This window comes from Canis lupus, chromosome 16 (assembly GCF_011100685.1).
Source record: "Canis lupus familiaris isolate Mischka breed German Shepherd chromosome 16, alternate assembly UU_Cfam_GSD_1.0, whole genome shotgun sequence".
NCBI lineage: Eukaryota > Metazoa > Chordata > Mammalia > Carnivora > Canidae > Canis > Canis lupus.
Window position 1 is genome coordinate 7,404,987 of NC_049237.1, and position 23,038 is coordinate 7,428,024.

General features: G+C 44.5%; 1 protein-coding gene across 5 annotated transcripts in view; it reads right to left on the minus strand.

The window, feature by feature from the left end:
• AGK (acylglycerol kinase) overlaps positions 1-17,430 on the minus strand; it is an 80,949-nt gene extending 63,519 nt beyond the window's left edge. For 3 of the 5 annotated variants that reach the window (XR_005371229.1, XR_005371230.1, XM_038559379.1), the window contains exons 1-2: positions 17,314-17,430; positions 14,433-14,550 (exon numbers count right to left, since the gene is read on the minus strand). Coding sequence is in view for 3 of the 5 variants with exons in the window: in XM_038559379.1 (XP_038415307.1) it covers positions 14,433-14,533 (101 nt within the window). In the remaining 2 variants the exon portion in view is untranslated. Of the gene's footprint in view, positions 1-14,432; positions 14,551-14,671; positions 16,126-16,651; positions 17,074-17,313 lie in introns of those variants that run through there. The other 2 variants (XM_038559380.1, XM_038559381.1) reach the window with 2 other exon arrangements.
• Between the last annotated feature and the right edge of the window lie 5,608 nt (positions 17,431-23,038).

Sequence of the window (23,038 nt, forward strand, 5' to 3'; positions counted from 1 at the left end):
TTCGAGAGGAAAAGCATAGGCAGAGCTGTTACAAGCTGTTCTCTATAAACCACATGCATAAGGAGGCATTTGCTCTGGGCTTGAGGATACAGGCCAAACCTTCTGACTTAGCGATGCATAAACTAGTCAACCTCTATGGTCAGCGTCTCTGCTGCTCCATGACACGCACTGATGGAGCTATCAGTGACTACCTAGAGAGGGGTTAGTGTCAGCAGCAGCTACGACTGTTGTCTCGGCAGTCTTGGAGCAGCTAATGCCACTGACAGAAACAGCCCTAAAAATTATGTGAAATCAACAAAACTTAAATACACCTCCTGCCCTTCCATCTCGGTCCCCCCTACCGCACCCCAACCACCACCAAGAAACGTATGGGAAAGAAGCAGTGCAGCTCTTTTTAAAAAGAAGAAATCTGTTTTCTAAATAAAATGACAAAAGAGCTAAAAGGAAAGGGAGTTTAATTAAACTTCATCATGCTTACAAAAAAGTTCCCCTATTCCCTATCAAATCTGAGCTGACAGGCGTGTTATTTAATTGCCCATAAATGAGCTTCTTTAAATAGCACCTATTAATACCCCAAACTTTAGCATCAGCTTGTGCAGAGAGAGAGAGAGTACCTTGAAATGGCTGAAAAGCAATACGAACTGCTTTCTTAAAACTGCAACAGAATGTGAAATGAGGAGAAGCCGTGAAGAGAAAAGCCCTGCTACCTTCTTCCCATGCTGAACCACCTAGGCCCTGGACCACCAACTGCAAAGTCAGAGGCTAATCTGAACTGATGTCAAGGTAAAACATCTGCTTTGTCAGAACCCCCGCGAGAGCAAAAGATGAAGCCCAAGACATTACTGAAACCATAATCTGTACCAAAAGAAATAATACGGGTCTAGTCAAGTGTGGCTCATGCATAATTTACCCCTGGAATCTAACACATTTCCCCCTAGATATGCTGTCAGGGTCTCAAACCCAACATAGCTAAAAGGCTCTAGAAATATACCTCCTCCGTAAACCAATTCTCCCTGGCGGCTTGCCTCTTTCTGTATCACCAATTATCCTAGTCTTGAAACCAAAAAAATGACTTCTCCTCCCCTCCTTCAACCAAACAGCCAGCCCATCATCTAATGATAATAACGGCTAGCATTTATCAAGGGGAAGCCATGAGCCGGGCACAGTACCAGGTACTGCTAGGACACACACCAGCTCACTTAATCCTTACACCTAACCTCTAGGCAGATCCCATTATCCCATTACCCCAGAAGGAGACTGAGGTGCAGAGGTTAAGTGCATTAAGTAGCTTGATAAAGGTCACAGAATGAGTAAGGAGCAAAATGCAAACCAAACAGAAGTCTCTCTGCCCGGGTATTACATTGCCAAGCCTCATTCTGCCCATTTAGTTTTCCACTCCCAATGCCCCCACTCTGGTTTGGCTCTCTTAGCTTCTATGTACACTACCGAAATGCACCCCCACCCCCAGCCTTCACACACCCTCCACTCCAGTGTCTCTTGCCCAGGGGTGCCAGACTAAGCTTCCTGAGCGCCACTTTGTTCATGGCACGCTCCTCTCCCTTAAACATCTTCACCGAGTCTCCACTGCTCACCAAATACTACAAACTGCCTACAAAGACCTCCATAATTGGGCTTTCTCCCCCATCCTACTGAAAAAATCTAACTGTAATCTATAGCGAAGTCAAACTCTTTGCCAATCTCCAAAAATACACTGTGAGTTTCCATTTTCTGACTATGCTCCAGTCATTAATCTCACCTAGTACACTGTCCCACTCACTTCAAGGCCCAACTCAAAATACATCTTTGTTGTTATGCTTTCTCCCATAAGGATGGAAAAACCAGAAGAAGAAAAGAAGTGCTATTTCTGATGGAGAGCTTTGTCTCCATCCGTGCCTGGCCCCATCCTAAGAGAAATCGGCATGACAACCTGAGTTCTACTACCATCTCCAAATTACAGGGAATTCAAGCATAGCGATGTTGCATAGCTGGTAGGTGTGAAGTCGACATTCTAACTTATATGGTCACTCCTTCTGTTAACCATGTGGCTCTGGTAACTCTCAGAAGTGAATGTTTTCCCTTCCTAATGGGTGGACTAAACCGATTGCCTCTGAATCCAATATCCCCCAAAACAGGACAACCCAACACCATGTACCTTCTGACGTGATACGGTAAGAAGTCCACAACCCAGGGGGTGCCTGGGTGGAGCAGTTGGTTAAGAGTCCATTGCTTTCGGCTCAGCTTATGGTTTCAGGGTCATGGGATCAAGCCCCGAATTGGGCTCTGCGCACATCATGGAGTCTAGTCTGTTTGAGATTCTCTCTCTCCCTCTGCCTTTCCCCTCCCCCAGCTTGCTAGCACACTCTGTCTCCATCTCTCCCTCTAAAATAAATAATGTTTAAAAATTAAAACTGCAACATATGTATGAAGCATTCTTGCACCAAAAAATTAAACCTGAATCTAACCTTCAGTAGACACACAAATCCCCTGGGGACACAGTTAAATGAACATTTGGACTCAGTAGGTCGGGGGGGGGGGGGGGTAGTTGGGGGCCTGGGATCTGTGTTTCTAATCTGTTCCCAGGAGTAACTGTGCTTTGGATAACGAAAATCTAACAAGCATCTGGGTCTAATCACCATTTTACAAGTCACAGGAACAGATTAAACAACTCAGGGCTGCGGCTACAATGAGGAAAGTGAGGTACTTGCCTAAGGGGTAAAATTTAGGCCAAAAAACACAAAGGAGACAAATATTTTAATACAATAATTTTTAAAATCAAAATGAATCCGAAAGACCCATGATGAACACAGTAACCCAGTCTAAACTGAAGACAGAACCAGGACACCGATGTTTCTCCTTGCCTCAGGCTCCCACAGGGCTCCAGAGGCATGGAATGAACAGCATAAGTTATCCGCCAAACCTCGAGTATGAAAAATTCTCCAGAGCAAATGCAGACCTGTCTGGTTTTGAAAATAGATATACACTACAAAACGAGGAGGGGGTTAGAGTTTGTGAGGCTTCAGAAACAGGCACTAAATGCAATGTGTGAAAACTTGTTTTGATATTGAATAAAACCATAAAACAAAATTTGAGGAGGATAGGTAAAATATAAAGACTGTATATCAGGGAACATAAAATAATTTTATAATTTTGTTAGGTTCATCATAACAGCATGGTGATTTTTAAGCTCTTACTTATTAAAGTATTAAAGTATAAATGATAGAAGCTAGAATTTCTGGAATCTGCCTTAAAATATTCCAGGAAAAAAAAAAAGTAGAGAAATAAGATTACTAAAATGTTGATGTTTAATGAGGATGGGTGATGACACCTGGGGATTAATTATCCTATTCTAATTTTTATATGATTAAGATTTCCATCATAAAAAAAAACTTTAAAGTAATACTTTCTTTTCTTAGGCATCCCTAACATTTACTTCATACCCTCCAATAGGACATAGCACAGAGTGCTTCAGACGTCTCTAATAAAAGTAACTGCTTTTTAAAATCTGTGCCAGGAGCTGTGATTATAAGTCCTAAGTGTGGCAATAATGTTGTCAGATACTATATGGATGAATAAAGTGGAGTTTCACAACCTGGTATAATCTGCCCAAAGTCACATATCCAGCAAGTGACAAACAGAAAGCTTGGACCCAGACCCACTCAGCCTAGATTTGAAGCACCACATTGTAATTTCGGTCTATGCCTCATGGGGCTATTGGCAGAAGACAACCTGGGCTCACAGTTATCCACCGTTCTCATGCTCCCTTAGACACAGAAGCCATTTCCAGAGGTTAACATGAGGACCACCTGGTTTGGAATCACAGCTCTAATACTTATTAGCTGTGTGACCTTGGACAAATTACTTAATCTTGCTGTCCCTCAGTTTTTTCATCTGTATAAAGCTATTAATCTCATGCTAGTACGAGATTAATAACCATCTCAAAGTTGTTCGGAAGATAAAATGAGTTAATAAACGTAAAGTGCTTAGAATCGTGTCTGGAACGTGACAAGCACTGATTAAGTGTGATTATTACTATTGCTAAGTTCTCAATAAAACTGAATGACACTGAACATACACGTGCGTGTGCACACACATGGGCCAACTTATACCATTTATTTTTATCTCTTCTAAGTAATTACTTTTGGCCACAGACCTTGAAAGGTAGGCTCCCACCCGGCTTATGAAAGTCAATATATAATAATCAAGATTAATGTTTCTATATTCAGAGGGAAAAAAACTCCACTATTAAAAACCTAGGGACACATGACCCAGGACTGTCACTATAATACGATTATTATTTTTAAAGTTTCATATTGAGGGAATTATCATGTTTATGGGATTTTAAAATCTCCAAGAAAATATCAGGAACTCTGGCTGAGAGGCTAGATGCCCCACAGCAAAAACAGGAGGGAGCCTTGGGTCATAGGCCACGGAGCAGAGAGAATTGGTGCTGAGCCAGAGAACGAAAGCTGAACCCCAGAAGCCAGAAGTGAGCAAGAGCAGGGCTCCTGGTAACTGCTGAGACAAGAGTTCTTGTGGAGATGTTGTGCTAAGGTTCACCAACCAAAGTTGCCAGAAGAGAAACCAGAGCCAGGATAAGCAAGGACAAGATCCCCGATGATGAAAGGAACAATCTGAGCCTTAAATCAAATGCATGATGGTTCAGACCAAGCTAGTTGTAACTGCTTATGCCTTGCCTCTTTTGTGGTTCTGTTCAGTCTTAAAGCTACATGCCCCAAGCTGTCTAGTTACACATGTAAGGTGAAATAAATAAGACTGAGATGTTATTAGACCAGCTGGCAGATCTGTCTTCCTTCCCACTAGCTGCCTTTTGAATCATTCACTGCCTAGTTGCCAGAAGTAATTCATTTTAGCTCTGCAAGCACCGAACATATAGTATCTCAAATTTACTTACAATTACCAGCATTTGTTGAACCCTTAGGTATATTGGGCACTACACTAGGAGCTCTACAGCTACCCACTTGATCCTTCAATCATCCAGTGAGGTCTTGCTGTCACCCCTCAGTATGGGTGGGCCTAAGGCTTGGAGAAACCAAGGGCACACTGCCAGCAAGTGCCAGCTCTGTCTGACTTGAGACACCTTGAATACCACACTGCCTCCTTTCTCCTGTGCTATTAACAGATTGTTTGCTACAAAAAGGGTGAGGAACAAGTGAGAGAGGACTGCAGGTAACTGCTGGCATGATGGATTGAAGAACCTGGAGCATAATCTCCCCCAGGGAGCCCAGAAAGCTTGGGAAGAGCAGCTGAAGAGGAATGAGCAACACTTAAATTCTCTTTACTTTCAGCAAACAGGGTCATTTCCTCCTCTTCAATTGCTCTCACAGAGTCCTCAGAGTAGTCCCGGCTGCTCCTATTGACTCCTGCAACCAGCTGTGGGGAGATTACACAGGGGGGAAAGTATCACAGGTTTTTTTTTTTTTTCCTCAAAACTGAGGGGAAGGGAGAAAAGAGAGGAAAGGAATTCTCAAGGGAGAAGAAAACTTACAAGTATAGTAACAATGGAAAAGAGCCTGCAAATAAATACCTAGGTCAAAAGACAAATTCAAGGAAGCAGCCAAAAATGGGGCAGATAAAAATAAATATGTGCAACTTTTTCCAATTCTGTTGCAGAAAAAAAGTTTTCCTTAGAAAAACCATGAAGGGCAGCCTGGGTGGCTCAGTGGTTTAGCACCACCTTCAGCCCAGGGTGTGATCCTGGAGTCCCGGGATCAAATATCACATCAGGCTCCCTGCGTGGAGCCTGCTTCTCCCTCTGCCTATGTCTCTACCTCTCTCTTTCTCTCATTAATAAATAAAATCTTAAAAAAAAAAAAAAAAAAAAACAACATGAAATCCTATTATTAAAAACTTAAAATCAAGGTTAAAATACAGGCAATTGTTATTATTGTCATGTGAATCCTATATCAGGAAATACTGTTTTCCTTTCAAAGGGAAGAAAAAAAGTCAATTACATGTAATAAAACAATTTGTTTTTTTCAAATGAGTAATTTAAGACATCAGGTTCACCAGTCTTAGAAACTAAAATCAAATAACTTCAAATTCTCTAAGATATTAACGATTATATGCTTATCTTCTAGAATACTACTGAGCAATATAAAAGAATAAACTACAGATAAATCCAACAGCACAGGTGAATCTCAAAGTCATTGTGCTGAGGAAGAAGCCTTTCAAAAAAGAATGCATAAGGACACCTGGGTGGCTCAGTCAGTTAAGTGTCTGTCTTCGGCTCAGGTCATGGTCCTGGGGTCCTGGGATCGAGTCCCACGTGGGCCCCCTGCCCAGTGAGGAGTCTGCTTCTCCTTCTCCCTCTCCCCGCCCTACTCATGCTCTCTTGCTTAATCCCTAATAAATAAATAAATAAAATCTTTTAAAAAAATACGTATTATTCCATGTATATGAAGTTCTGGAACTGGAAAAAGAATATGATGGAGGGAAAAATCAGCACAATGGTTACCTGAGGAGGCAGGGAACAGGGACTGAGTGTGAAGGGACATGAAGAAACCACCTGGAGTGGGGCACCTGAGGGGATCTCTCAGTTAAGCCTCTGCCTTTGGCTCAGGTCATGATCCCAGGGACCGAGGGATCAAGCCTGGCATCAGGCTCCCTGCTCAGCCCACTTCTCCCTCTGCTTCTCCCTCTCTGCTTATGCTCTCTCTCTCTCAAATAAAATCTTAAAAAAAAAAAAAAAAAAAAAAAAAAAAAAAACACAAAAAAAACCTTGAATGATGGCAACATTCTGTATCTCGCTAGGAATCTTGGTGACACAGATGTACACATCTGACAAAAGTCAACCAATATACGCTTAAGACCTGTATATTTCATTGTATGTTAACTGTATAACAATGGGGAAAAAAACCACTATAAGCAAACAATGAACTCAAATTACTGATATGCATCTTTGAGTATTTAGGTGGAAGTACACAGACACCTACAAACTACTTTGAAATGCATCAAAAAGACAAGGAAAGACGGACAGAACATGTGATAAAGAAAATACAGCAAAATCTAGAACCCAAGTAAGGTGTTTATTGTAACATTCTTTCAATTTTGCCACATATTTGAATGTTTTCAGAGAATTTAGGAAAAAACATACTATACTAATCTATGTATTACAAAGAGGTAAGGAGGCAAAGGGAAAGGCAGGGTGAAAGGGAGAGAACCATAAGCAAAAAGGGAATGAGACAAAGTTATAAACAAAGACATCCACGGAGCAACAATCAACAACACTCAGGAAGTTGTGAAATAAGCATCTTGGTCCCTGGGCAGCGCATTCAACTTTCCCCACTAATGTACGGTAAATGCTACTAAGTGTGTTTTAAGGGCTTTATTCCACTGGAGCAGTTAAAACTGCAACAGAAACCGAAGAGCAGAGTTCTGAGAAAGTTTTACGAAAGGCAGTGTGTGTCATTAACAAATACAGCAGAACTTACACACTGAAGGGAGCGCTGCTCTCCAGAGCTGTCACCAGCAAAGACAAGATGTGAGGTTTCGAGTATGATTTACTTGTGTCTAACTGCCACATGTCACTAATTTCTCTGAGCCTCAATTTCCTAATCTAGGATATGGAAATCCTATTATTTCTCTCACAGGGTGATACTGAGGATTCAATGAGACCATACACATGGAAAGAACTAACCAGCACCAAGCAAAGAGTAATCATTCAACACATTGTTGAATAACTGTTGTTTTTCTTTCCTCTTCATTTAATAATACCAACCCCCTGTGACACATTTTTTTGAGTTACTGGCCAGGTGAAGAAGAAGAGTAAAAGTGTTTGTGTGGGGGCTGAAAGGACACATGTCCCTCTGGAACACAGGTCAAGTTGACAGGCAATGGAGATGGGACGGGAAGAGACCAGAAGAAAACTAGAGAGGAAGACGAGGGCAGAATCACAAAGGCCTTCTGTGCCAAACTGAAGAATTGGGCCTTTGTCCCCTGGGCACTGGAGAGCCATTTACAGGTCGACTACAGAGGAAGGAGATGATCTAAGTTCTCTTTTGGAAATAATATTCTGATTTCTGATTGCATGATATTACTCCAGGACCACTATTCGCAGACAATGTCAAGAGAAGGGAGATAAGGAGTAGAATATTATGACTCCAAAATCGATATACCATACTTGAAAACAGTAGTATGGTTATGATCACCTAAGTAGTGTATGGAAAGGAACCTAGGAGAGTCCACTATCAAAGGGATGAGCAGAGCAAGAAGACACCCCAGAGGTAATGAAAAAAGATATAAAGAGAATCAGATGTGACAGATATGGATTGAAAAGTATCCACTAAACTTGACAACTAAGAGACTATTAATGTCCTTGTCAAGAGCAGGTTCAATCAAATGATGAAATAGAAATCAAATTTTACTAAGTTTTTTTCTTAAGTGAAGGCAGAGACTGCAGATGTGGGATATGCTTTCAAGAATAGCATAAATGGAAGAAGAGAGACAGGGCAGTAAATAAATGGAAATACAAAGTTGAAAGAGAACATGTTCAAGCCACAAGGAGTTTGACACGTAGGAAGGAAAAGTAGGAAGAGTGAGATTAAAGATGAAGTGAGGGAGAGGATAAGCAATGAGAAATAGGACTTAGATCAGCACTGGAGTGACTGGCCTTGGGCAGGAGGAGAGTGACTTCACCCAATGAGGCAGAAAGGAAGAATATAAATATGTGTGCAGAGGGTGGGGAAGGAATAATGTTTGAGACCTGGAGGAAAGGTAGTTGGCTGGGGAAGAAGAGAAAGGAAGAGTGTTCCAGGAGGGCAAAAGCCCTCCAAGGAATCCCAAAACAGAACTTCATGGAAAGTGAACTTCTTCCAAAGGGACTTGAAAATTCTATAGGCTAAAGTGCAGATGTGGCGATGCTGAAGATGTATACACAACTCATAGAGTTGGGTCTGAAAACAATAGTAGAAATGCCTGGGTTGCTCAGTGGTTGAGCGTGTCTGCCTTTGGCTCAGGGTGTGATCGATCCCAGGGTCCTGGGATCAAGTCCTATACCGGGCTCCCCAAAGGAAGCCTGCTTCTCCCTCTGCCTATGTCTTTGCCTCTCCGTGTCTCTCATGAATAAATAAATCTTTTTTAAAAAATTGTTTAATAAAAAATAAAAGCAATACCAACCTGTACTTTTTAAAAGATCACTCTGGCAGTCGTGGGGAAGTAAGACAAGAGTTTGGCAAGGAGAGAACAGTTAGGATACACTGAATAAGAATCTAGGCAAGAGATGACGGAACTGTGGTGGTGACAGAGGAGCAGGCAAAAGAAATCAAACACATTCAGAGATTTAGAAGAAGCAAAATTCACTTAGAATGCATAATCTGAATGCAGGAAAGGATGAACGACAAACGAGGGATGACGTTCACATTTCTAGTGGGGGAAGTCAGATTGATGGTGAATGGTACCAACCGCTGAGAAGGGCAGGTGTGGCAAGAAAGCTTGTGATTTTCAGTCGCTAAGCTTGAGGCATTGGGGAGGCAGGCAAGTAGACACGTTAAGTAAGCAGTTGCATGCATATATAGGTCTGGAGCCCCAGAGAGGTCTTCATGGAAACAAACCTGGGATTTGTCTATGAACAGGTGGAAATTGCAGGCACTATGAGTAGAAGACATTACACAGGGAGAGGATACTATGTGAGAAGAGGACCTGTGGCAGAGTCCTAAAGAACTGCTTCCCTCAGGCCTGAGTGGAGGGGAAGAGCCAATGATGAGAGGGACCAACAGCCAAACTCAGAGGAAGAAAGACAGGAGCCAGTGAAAAAAAGCATTTCAAGGACAGTCTACTGTGTCTAAAGCCGAGCTGTCAGAAAGAATGAGAAATAAATCTGGTGAGAATAATTCTAACAAAGATTGGATAGGCTAGAGAATGAGTAGGAGGTCGGGAAGCAGACAAAACCTATTCAAATGACTTAACTGTGCAGAGGAGGAGGAGTGAGAGATGGAAAAGACAGGGAGGACGTGTGAAGGTGCAGCTGAGAAGTGTGTGAGGTATTGGATCGAGAAATCTAGGAGAGGAGAAAAGTCAAGAAAGCAGGAAAGAGTGATGGATTTGGAAGAAACTGGAGGGCCCAGGGGATAAGAAGTCTTGGATAGAAATAAGGTTAGGAAACTGGAATAATGGCAGACGGAAATGAGAGGCTGGGACACCAGGGCTCCAGATTTCCAGTGGAACAGGGGCAAGTGATGATAAGGTTCTCAGCCCCCCAAGAGTGGATGGAGCTGCAAGAGAGGGAAAAAACTGGTAGGCCAGGCACCGAAGCCTAAGCCTAAAGTAGATAAGATCCCAGAAAGCTGGGAGGTTCACAGTTTTATCATACACCCAGGTACGAGCCTCAAAGGAAAAGAGATTTTTAAAAAAGATTTTATTTATTCATGAGAAACACAGAGACAGAGAGAGACAGAGGGAGAAACAGGCTCCCTGTAGGGAGCCCGATGTGGGACTCGATTCCAGGACCCCAGGATCACGACCTCAGCCAAAGGCAGGTGCTCACCACTGAGCCCCCCAGGTGCCTTGGAAAAGAGATTTTTATAAGACGACAGAAGATTAATGGTTTGGAGTAAGTACTGAGGTGCTAAGAGAACATCAGCCCCACCTTACAAACCATTTGAAGGGGCAAGGCAGCTCCTATTCAAGAGAGCCACAGTTAGATTTTCTCAGCGAAGAAACTAGATCAATATAAAGAAAGAATGTGAAGACTACTCTGTGAAAAGGTGGGAGTATATAGATAAAAGAAGACAATAAAAAGAAATCATTTGAACATTACCAACAGCTACATATGGAAAGCCCACAGCTGAGCCGACACCATACTCAACAGCAAGAAACTGAAAGCTTTTCCTCACAAATCAATAACAATGCAAAGATCCTGCCACTTCTATTCGACATGGTATTGGAAGTCTTAGCCAGAGCAAATGAGCAAGAAAAAGAAATAAAAGGCATCCAAACAGGAGAGGAAGAAAAATTATCTGTTTGCAGAGGACATGTAGAAAACCCTAAAGATTCCATACAAAAACAAACCGTTAGAACAAATTTAGCAAAGTTGAACACAAAATCAGCACATAAAAATCCACTGTTTTTATACACTAACAATGAACAATCCAAAAAGGAAATTAAGAAAATAATCCCATTTACAATAGCACCGAAAAAGAACAAAATATTTTGAAATAAACTTAACCCAAGATGGTGAAAGACTTGTACACTAACTACAAAATACTGCTGAAAGAAATGAGACACACCGGGATCCCTGGGTGGCACAGAGGTTTGGCGCCTGCCTTTGGCCCAGGGCGCGATCCTGGAGACCCAGGATCGAATCCCACGTCAGGCTCCCGGTGCATGGAGCCTGCTTCTCCCTCTGCCTATGTCTCTGCCTATGTCTCTGCCTCTCTCTCTCTCTCTCTCTGTATGACTATCATAAATAAAAAAAAAAAAAAAAAAAGAAATGAGACACACCAATAAACCCATGCTCATGGACTGGAAGACTTAGTATCGTAAAAATGTCCATACTACCCCAAATGCGTTATAGGTTCAATCCAATCCCTCTCAAAATTTCAGGGGCATTTTTTGCAAAAATAGAAAAAAAAAATCCTAAATTCACACAGAACACAATGGACCCCAGATAGACAAAAGAATCTTGAAAAAGAACAAAGCTGGAGGCCTCACACTTCCTAATTTCAAAACCTATTATAAAGCTACTAAAGCTGGTGGTGTTGGCATGAACATGCAGATCAATAGAACAGAACAGAGAGCCCAGAAATAAAAAAAAAAAAAAAAAAAACCCTACATATATGACCAGCTAATGTTAAACAAAACGCCAAGATCATATAATGTGGAAAGGGCTCAAAATGGATTAAAGATCTAAATATAAGATCTAAAACTATAAAACTCCTAGATGAAAACACAGAGGGAAAGCTTCAGAACACTGAACTTGGCCGTGTTATTTTAGATAGGACACCAAAAACAGAAGCAACAAAAATAGAAATAGACAAACAGGATTATATCAAACTTAAAGCTTCTCAGCATCAAAGGACACCATCAACAGAGTGAAAAAGCAACCTGTGGAATGGGAGAAAATATTTGCAAATTATGTATCTCATAAAAGAAAACCTACCACTCAACAAAAGAACCAAGGAACTTGATTTTTAAAATGGGCAAAGGATTTGAACAGATCTTTCTCCAAAGATAAACAAATGACCGAACAGCATTTGAAAAGATGCTCAACGTCACTAATCAGTAGGGACATACAAATCAAAACCAGAAGATGCTGTATCATACCCATTAGGATGGCCATGGTCAAAATGAAACAAAAACAAAATAACAAGCATTGGTGAGGATGTGGAGAAATGGGAAGCCTCACGCAGTTGGTGGGATTGTAAAATGATGCAGCTGCTATGGAAAACAGTATAGTGCTTCCTCAGAAAATTAGAACTACCCTAGACCCAGATAATCCCACTTCTGGATATATACCCAAAAGAACTGAAAACAGGATCTAGAAGATATATCCGCACACCTAAATTCACTGTAGTAGCATTATTCACAAGAGCCAAGAGGTGGAAGCAACCCAAATGTTCATTGACAATGAATGGATAGAGAAAATGTGGTTATATACATGCATATATCAGATTAGTATTCAGCCTTTAAAAAGAAGGAAATCCTGCCATGTGCTACACCATTAATGATCTTTAAGATCATGCTAAATGAAATAAGCCAGTCACAGAAGACAAAATACTGTATGATGCCACTTATCCGAGGTACCCAACGTAGTGAAACCAACAGAAACAAAAAGTAGAATGGTGGTGGCTGGGGGCGGGGAGAGGAAATGGGGAGTTATGTTTAATGGGTATAGAGTTTCAGTTTTGTAAGATGAAAAAATCCTAGAGCTCTGCTGCACAACAACGTGAATACGCTTAACATACTGGCTGTACACTTAAAAATGGCTAAGGTGACAAATTTTATGTTATGTGTTTTCCACTATGATTTTAAAACAAAAAGGCCATACGGTACTACAGAATACAGGAGAAAAGTTTGAGAAAAGGAAGAGCAACAGGACAATAAGAGTTTGCATTGTGAATGCACCCTTGAACATTAAGGGTGGAGAGAGAGCAAAATGAGGCCTCCAGGCTTACTGCATTTCTGTTCAAGATCTCTCAGATCTAATTCAGAACGAGTGGGCTGTTTTTCAAGTCTCAAGACGACACTGGCAAGAAATTATGAGGGTATGCACGAGACATCCTGAACAGGGTACATGGTTATTTCCTCAAATCTTCGCCTAGTAGCAGAAACAGCACTGACTCTCAGGGTGTGGGAGGGTCCTCCTGCTTGCATTAGCGGGGGCCTGGACTGGGTGTTCCTGCAGAGGGAATCCTAGTTCCCATCGTGGCAGGAGGTGTAAGGACTCTAGGGTAGTTAGAAGAGGGACAAAGGGCACACGTTATATGTTTCATATTGCATTTGTCAAAACATTTCCTCCATCTTTTTTTTTTTAATATAATACAAATTTTAAGCTTCTCAGGTCTGTTCTTTACATGCCAGCTAATGGAATTCAAGCACTGAGCCTTGAGAATACTTAGGGGGAAAGGAGGGATATGTTACCTTTAATCTACAGCTACAAAAAACTAGACACCATGTTGCATCCTAAGATTATCCTGACTGAGGCAAAGGCAAATGGAGACAGTTTACAAAAATATCAATATGAATTTCCTTTCTACTGACTACCTTTACAAAAGCTGTCTTCTGCTTAACAAAGCAGTCATTTAAGGCACCTGGACTGCAGTGTCCTTAAATACTTAAGCTGTAACCCTTAATCCCCAAAAGACGACAATTTAATTGGCTCTATTATTTATATAATTTTTTATACAAAAATTTTCTTTAAATCTTATTACCATGTTAAACCAGAGGGGAGCTCGGGCACTTTCTTCTGCTCTCAGGCCTGGAGACTAATAAAACCCAGGACTGCTGAATTCCGTATTCAAACAAAAGGTGTGAATGTCTTAGTCTCATTTAAATTCACCCAGGCTAATGGGATAAATGTGGAAAGTCACAGGGGCTGGAGCTAGCAGAATCAGTCAGGGTCTAACACAACAGTGATAACAGATCATAGTTAAGAAACTGAAGGAATTTTATAAAATCCCAAGGAGACAGGGGAGTTCAAACCCTTCTACTCAAAACTTGGGAGTTGACTTCTCTCCCTTTCTTCAGCTTCCGATCTCACTACTATCATCCAGAGTTGATGGCTCTGCTAGTACAATTTTCCAGGACTGGTTACAACAAGAAGCCTTTGTCTTTGTGCTTTTAACATATATTTATCTTTTACGCCATGATGTTTTACAGAGAAGAAAGAGCTCAGTCGAGCAAGATTTGACCTCAGGCCCCTTTAGGTGGTTTTGGTGTTGGAGGTGAAGGCGGGGTGGGGAATATTATGTATTTACCAGTGTTTTCCATACAGCCAATGGCCTCCCCATGTCAGCAGGCAGATCCCAGCTGTCGTTTTCTTCCAGTGATTTCTAAGTGTTTTAAAGAACACCGTCATCTTCTCCTAAAGATTTGCTAGGTTCACAGAGGCAGAAAAAGAAAAAGGTAAGTACCTAAGCTCACCGTGTAGAGCGCCGAGTGCCTTCCATCCGCCCATCCTCTCTGCTCTCCTTCCCTCACGTCTGTTCCTCCTTACCACACCTCCGGCCTCTTCCCGTCTGCTCCCTTGTAGGCTCATCAACTTCATCTTCTCACTGCCCACCTGCCTTTCTTCTTTCTTCACTTCTTTCTACCTAAACTCACTTCTTGCCTCTCTGCTCACCTGTGTCTCACCGTATCAGAAGCAAGCGGAGAAGAGCAGAGAAGGGAATTCCAGGCTTCCTGCATTTTCTCCCTCCCTAGTCACTCTACCACTGTTTTAAGAGTATTTGTCTACTATATACAAAGGCCTCAACAATAAATAAGTACCATAGAAGGCTTATTCAAAATAGAGGAAGACACTAGCCCCAAAATAGGAAAATAAGCGGAGAACACGCACAGGAAATTCAAAGGGCGAATACAACTGTGTGAAAATGTTCAACTTTCTAGGTAATCAAAGACATGCAAATCACAAAGAATTAGCACTGTTCACCTCTAAAACCAAAATTTTTTAAATGATCATATTCACTGATGACAAAATGAGATAGACACACTCATGCACTGCTGTAAGCAAAGGAAGTTCACACAACTTTATTAAAAAACCAAGTGACAATATATATCCTTATTCTGTTTGTTTTCTTCACAGCTTTTACCATTTGATGATCCTTATTTGCTCATTTATTAGCTTATCCCACTAGGACTGTAAACTCCACAAGAGTAAGGACTTTGTTCTGGTCACTGCTGTATCCCCATTCCTAAAATAAGATCTAGCTCCCACAACCCATTCAGTGCTAACTGCTGAATGTCATGGGGTTCAGGACACACCACCCCAAAATATGGCAACTTAGCATACTGAATATTTTATTTTTTTAATTTAATTTTTTTTGCATATTGAATATTTTAAGCTAAAGGAGTCTGAGACAATGAGTGACCACCAATCATTGACTCATTGTCAATGAGTGACAATGGTCAGAGTGACCAATGAAAGGTCACTCTGACCTCCCCACCTGACCCTTCTTTCCTGAAATAAGTCCTAAAACCCTCACTTATGAGGTTGCCCTCCTTAAACCCAGAAGGGATCATCATCTCTGGAGACACGGGGATGCCAAGAAGAATCCTTACAGGCCTTGCTAGGTTTCCCGTTTTCCTCATACTCAACCTAGCATATTCCTCCATGACTGTCCACTCTTCATCAAACTTAATTTTCTATCCACTGATCACTACCCTGTTCCTTGACTATAAACCTCACTTCCTCACTTGTAGGAGGTGAGAGGAGAAACCAGCCAGGTTTGCACTTGGGCGAGGATTTCAATCATTAGATTTGGACCGCGGGTTTGTGGAGAAGGGTAGTGTGTGCAGTTGAGAAGATGGTGGATTTGAGATGCCTGCAGGATACCCAAGTGGCTATCCAAATGACCAGTCTGGATTTAGCAGTTTGAAGCTAGGAGAAATTGGGTGGGAGATAGAGATCTGGGCCTTGTCCGTGTGGAGGAGGTCCAAAAACCACCGGAGGCAAGGATGGGGGGGGGGGCGGGGGGTATGCCAATACTGTTAGAGAACAACCTGAGAGTTGATAAAAAAAAAAAAAAGTCTGTTTACAGGCCATCCACGAGCCAATGGAACTCCTTTTTTGTTACAGAACAGTGCTTCATTCACAAAAATGTGGAAACACTTTTTTCGCAGGCAAGCGAGTATAGCGGAATGAGCAGCGGTGCGAGGATCCTGAGGCCTAGATGCCAGGGCAGCTCTCTCACTTCCAGGCGGTGAGAACCTGGGTAAGTCATTCGGCCTCCACCTCCCTTTCCCTGTTCGTAAAATGGGAAGACGGCATCTGCTCTGATCAACTCAGCTGGCTGCAAAAATCACACCTGCTGGGGCTGTGAACCCACGTTACTCGATAGTAAAATGAGGATACAACACCTGCTCTGATTAAGTGATCTGGATAAAAAGATCTCATCTGTATCTAAGTTGTCACGGCAATGTGCACTCTATTAACCAGCGGTGCATACTTCCTCTAAGTACCCAGCAGTATTCTTACTCCTCAATCTCGGGTAAGATCTGAATGTGATGCGTTCAAATGAACATCTCGCGTCTGGGGCCTCCGGGTGGCTCAGGGGTCGAGCACGTGCCTTCGGCCCAGGGCGTGACCCTGGGGACCCGGGATCGAGTCCCGCGTCGGGCTCCCTGCGTGGAGCCTGCTTCGCCCTCTGCCTGGGTCTCTGCCTCTCTGCCTCTCATGAATAAATAAACAAAATATTTAAAAAAAAAAAAAAACCCTCCCAATTTCTGGTGGGCAGGCGCCTCCAGCAAACACAACCAGGTAAAGCACCAGGAATGAATGAACCGACCCATCCACCAAACCGCCCGGAAAGGCCCAGAGGGGACAGGGGGCGGGGGAGTCGCCCAGGGCAGCGACGGCTCGGGGCCCAGCTCCCAGGCCAGCTGACTCCCAGGGGGACCCCCGGGACCCCGGCCCCGCCCCCACCCCGACCCCAGGGGCGGCTCCCGCCGCTCCGCTCCGCCCCGCCCCCCGCTCTGAGGCAGCCCCGGCCGCACCCCCGGCCCCGGGGGAGGCCCCCCGCCGCCCCGCCCCCATCCTCCGGCCCCGGGGGCGCCCCCGCCGCTCCGCCCCACCCCCCAGAGGCCTCCCGCGGGCCCCGCCGCTCGCCCCGGCCCCGGCCCCGGCCCCGCGCCGCTCACCCGGCCGCTCCCGCTCGCCGCCCCGGCTTCCTGTGTGCTCCCTCACGCTTCCCCCGCGCCTTTAAGGGAAACCGCGGCGCCGCCGCCCTCGGGTTCCGCTGCGCCCGCCCGCCCGCCCGCCCGCGGACCGTGCTGCGCGGGAGCCCGCCGGGGGCCGCCCCTTCTCCGGCGCCCGCCGCCCGCCGCCCCGCCCGGCGCCCGCGGAGTTTCGGGGAGGGCGGTGTCTCGGGACCCGGCGGTGTCGGAAAACCACGGAGCCGGGCACGTGCAGGAGGAAACGACAGAACAAAACACAACCCGCCCCCCGCCCCCCGCCCCGAGCTGTCGGACAGCGGGCGCCCGCGTTGGCCCCGCCGGGGGGGGGGGGGGGGGGGGCTGATGGGAGGGGGAGCAGGTGCCGCGCCGGCAGGTGCGCCCCGGGCGGCGGAGGGCGGAGGGCGGCCTGCACGGGACACCGAGCGGCCCGGGGCGCGTGCGGGGGGAGCCCGGGGGTGACGGCACCTGCCGTACTTGCCAGCATCGCTCTCCGGCCGCGCGGAGGAGCCGGGGCCGACGGCAGTTCGAGTCCCGCACCCCCGCGTTAGCCTTGGCACCACGCCAGCCCGTCCAGGCTGCCCTCCTACCTCCTTCCTACCTCCCTCCTTCCCCATCATTCCTCCAAACAACTTTGATGAGTGCGGGGCGCTGCCGCGTGGAACCCCGCGTGGTTCCTGCCTTCCCCGTTTGCTCCAGGTAAACGTGCGTCCTCCCTGGCTTCCCCTACATGCTTGTCTTAGGAAGCACCGCAACATCCAGCGGGTATAGTGCGGTAGGGCCCACCCTACCCTACCAGGTTCCAATCCTCACTGGGCCACCCTAGGTCATGGGAACTTGCAGCCCTCTCTCCTCTGTCTGTAAAGTAGGCGCTAAGAAGATCATCGTAAAACACATCTTCTAGCTATAAAATGTTGTGATACTAAAGGTATGGGAGACAGTTCTTGCCACTTCTCTTCTCCCAGCTATTTAGGACATGTGCTCTTGAAAATGAGTTGCCGAACTGCATCCCTGTAAGGCTAGAAAAATCTGAAGACTTCGCGCCGGATGGCCCAATGGGCAGACTAAGCTTTAGGGCTTCCGCAAAACAGTGGTTTCCAAAAATGAGAAACGTTCTCTTCGGATGAACGAACGTACCATAACTTCCCAACCAGAAAATCTAAAGAGAAATTTTCTCTCTCTCTCTCTCTTTTTATTTTATTTTATTTTATTTATTTATTCATGAGAGAGAGAGGCAGAGACACAGACACAGGCAGAGGGGGAAGCAGGCTCCATGCAGGGGGCCTGACGTGGACTCCATCCCGGGTCTCCAGGATCAGGCCCTGGGCTGAAGGCAGGCGCTAAACCACTGAGCCGCCCAGGCTGCCCAAAAGTTTTCTCTTAAAACTTAGGAGAGGAGAACTTGATTTTATTTGAGTTGGAGCCATGGACAGTTGGAAACATCAGGCATCACAAAGCAGGTGCCCAGAAGGCCTGTGAAGAAGGGCAGCAGGTCAATCCACCTGGGAGAAAACGACACCCCAGGAGAGAGGCAGCCCCTCCATGGGAGGGAGAACACAGAGCTGCATAGCATAGCAGGCCTCACTCAGGACCATCCCTCATTGAAAAGTGCTCAGGGGGGCCATGGGAATATCCATTAGCTTACATTCTTTCTTTATCATGAAGCCTTTAATTCACTGTGGTGAATGGGGACGTTGATGTCAGCCTGTTGTGTTCCCAGGAGAAAAATCTGGAAACAACTCCCAAGTTTCTACCTGGACTATGAAACTAGAAAAGATGAGACATCTCCACAGAATAAAAACTTCAGAATTACATGTGCAAAAGGCGGGGAGGGGCATGGCAGGTCTCTGAAAGAGACCTTGTGTTCTCTCCTTAAATCGCATGCTTGTATAGATAGAAACGGGGGAACTATGACTCAGATATGTCACCTGCAAATGGGAAATATCTGCATCAAAATAGGACTAAGTCATAAATTAGTCATAAATTCATCTTCAAGGAGTTAACTGTACCCATTACATGACACGTATTTACTGACATTTTAATGTGTTGCCCTAGTATCCCATTTAGTTTTATGACTCATGCCATTAATATTTTCCCTGTAGTAAGGCTATTGTTGGCCCTTTGGTTAAGCTAACAACTGTCCCCTTGAATCATTTCCAGAGGGACACAGTGATAAACAAGTTAACTAAGGATTGTCCATGCTTTGTAGAACTTAATCTCCCACCCCCTCACTCCCACTCTATGTGGGATTATAGTGAAAGCCAAATCTTAAACATGTAGTTTATAAATGTGTAAGGACACAAATGACGCTAAAACACAGAAACTTTTCAAATGCTCTTTTCAGACATCCTTACCAGCGCTGAGTGTTGGACATGGTGATGCACCACCTGTTGTCCCAGCTGCTGGGGGTGGTCAGACCTTCAGCTGTCAGCCCCCTTGGGGACAGCACCCAATGCAGTGAGCCATCTTCACCAATGTCACACCCTTCTGGAGGTGGCCCACATCCAGTGACTGATCTAGAAGGGAGTTCAAACGCTTGGTCATTTGGGCTAAAGCAAATCACCTCTGAGAGCCCCACAGCTCCTCACAGGGTCAACCGAGGCTGTCGGACACAACCCAGTTCAGCTTCTCCCTCGGCCCAATCTTGTGTCCTCCTCTCCCGTCTTCAGAGTGTTGGCACTGAACACTAAACACTGGGGTAGAGAGACCAATGACCTCCTAAAGATATCCTTAACCCCTAGAATCTAGTAATACTTTGCAGGGGTGATTAAGTTAAGGCTCTTGAGATGGGAAGATTATCTTGGATTATCCAGGTGGGTCCAATGTAATCACAAAGGTCTTTATAAGAAAGAGACCAGAAATCAGAGAAGCAAGCAGTAGATGTGAAAATGGTAAATAATTTATAAGTTATGGATAATGTTTGGGAAATCTGGGTGAAGAGTATACTGCAAGGAGGGGGTTTATATCAGTTTAAGATACAGAAAGTAATTCCTCCTCCACTGCCAGTGCTTGGATGAAAAATTGAGCATGTAGCTCTACGTAGACCAGAGTCTTAAGGGCCAATCTGCTGAAAGATCTCAGGAAAGGTTTCAATCTTGTTGAAGGGGGTGGGGAATTCAAGAAAGTGATGGTGATGAGCCCTACAAAGGTTATGCTCTATGATTGGTGAAATAAACCAGTCACAAAAGACCACATACCATGGGATTCTGTTTGCACGAAACATCCAGAATTAGCACGTACTTAGACATGGAGAGTGGAGGTTGCCCAGGGCTGGGGTCCGGGTGGTTGGAAAGAAGTGGAAAATGCCAATGGAAAGACTTCTTTTTGGGGTGATGAAGTGTGCTAGGGTTGGTTGTAGTGGTGGCTGCACGACTCTAGGAGTACAATAAGGGGACCATTGCGTGGTGTAGGATCTCTATCTCGATACAGCTGCAATGAGAATTAAAGAGAAGGTCTTACTTTTTCCCTCAGGTAAGACCGTACATGTACATAATACCTGAAATTGCTGAAGTGGAGAAGCTGAAGGGACTCCGTCTTAGAAAGGCTCTGTCCAGGGGCACCTGGGTGGCTCAGTTGGTGTCTGACTCTTGATTTCAGCTCAGGTCTTGATCTCAGGGGTTGTGGGACTGAGCCCCACATTGGGCTCGGTGCTGGATGTGGAGCTCGCTTAAGATTCTCTCTTTCTCTCCCCCTCGGCCCCTCCCCCCACTTGCACACTCTCTCCCTCTTGTAAAAAAGAAAAAAAGAAAAGACAGAAAGGCTCCATCTCTGCTATTTTTCTGCTAAGCCCCATTTACTCATGTTCTATATTTTGCCTCTGAATAAGCCAAAGAAACTATGTTCCCACTTCAAGGAGGAAACAAGAAAGTTAACCATTCTCAAGTTATGCCCTAAGCCCCAAACACCTAATAGCACCTAAGAAGAGCCAGATCTGGAACGTGTTCCAGGACATTAAATTCAGTCAAACCTTGACTGGCGCTGGCATCAATACCCCTACCTTCAGGAATTTATAACACCTATTATTCACCTGTCACCTGCCTTTGATCAGACTCTACCCTGGATTTCTAAAGGAACATGTACACTAGATGCCTTTTGCAATATAAACCCCTAACCCCAAGCGATGACAAGACTCATTGTCCTTTGCTTTCTGAGTCTCCCAGACACTACGTCTGTTATTCTTTACCGGTCACTCACACTACTCAATAATCTCAGTTTTCACTTTCTCTGGCTTGCATTTGATTTCTGTCCTGCATGAGCCAAGGCCTACCTTGGCTGGTCCTGCGGGACCCTCTTCTGAGTGCTCGGACCCAGCCTACCTGCATCACCGCCACAACTCCCGGTCAGCCGTGAAGGGAACCAGTTTGGGCCCATGCCAACTCACAGAGGATGGAAGGGAAAAAAACAGAAAGAACCTGGATCCTCGATGACATCATTGAGCGACATGGTTGTACCGTGCCTGGAGCTTGCTCAAACTCTGGACATCCTATTACATGAAATAATAAATTCTCTTATTGTATAAGCCTGTTAGAGTCAGGGTTTTCTGTTTCTTGAAGCCAAGAGCACTAAACTGATAAACTACAAGCCACAGGTTATTGGTGGGTAGAAGACATAGTAAGGACATTGTTTCATTTTGGGTTTTTTCAAAGATTTTATTTATTTATTTGACAGAGAGAAAGAGACACAAGCAGGGGGAGAGACAGGCAGAGAGACGGAGAAGGAGGCTCCCCACTGTGTGGAGAGCCAGATATGGGGCTCGATCCCAGGACACTGGGATCATGACCTGAGCTGAAGGCAGATGCTTAACCAACTGAGCCACTCAGGTGCCCCAGGACAGTGTTTCTAAAAAGATGCTAGGTTTTTATGAGGAATACAAGTGAAAGTAAATGGCAGAGACTACTGATATCAACGGTATGCCTAACCTTTTATTCCTAAAATCACTCTTCAGCCATTCCCCTGGACCTGTGCCATGCTTGCTGTCCATAGACTCACTAAAAGAGTTAAAGGTGATAATGCTCATCACCACAAAAGCCTTATATGTAGCATCTCAGATGAAACCTGCCTGTGGGACTAAGTGGTCCCCAGTCAGAACTTCTCTCATAGAAAATTTTGTATGAATTCTTTCAACATTCATTTTTGGTCTGTTTACTTATTCTATGCATACAAATTCCTCTTTAGACTACTTCATTTCCCCTAAGAAAAAGTGTAAAATGATGTTCTTGTGGTATTTATGCTTAAAATCTCTTCCTTTTTGTGACCTTTACTATCCATTGCAATTACTACAGCCAGATTGGAGACATGTAAATGAGGCCTTTTAAGGAACCAGCAGGTTCCTAGGAGAGAGGATATCTTCCACAATGTAATACAAGATTTCATAAGACCTTCTCTGTAATGCCCATTCTCGCCTGTGATCTGTATGGGCCCTGCCTTTTTCTGAATGGGACTTCTCTTATTAATGTATCTCTTTGTCATCCTTTCCCACCTACTCCTCCTGGTGACATCTGGCCCTAGCTGGCACTTTCTGGCTGTGTGTTTAATACAGGAGTGAAAAAGCAACAAAGGTGGGGTCCCCACTGATTGTATCAAACGAGGTCTCTAATTTTATTTTGCAAAACCCAGTCTCCCAGGATAACTCCATTCTAAGTATTCTGGAGCAAAAAGGGCGTAATTGTATCCATAATGAGTTTTGAGTCAA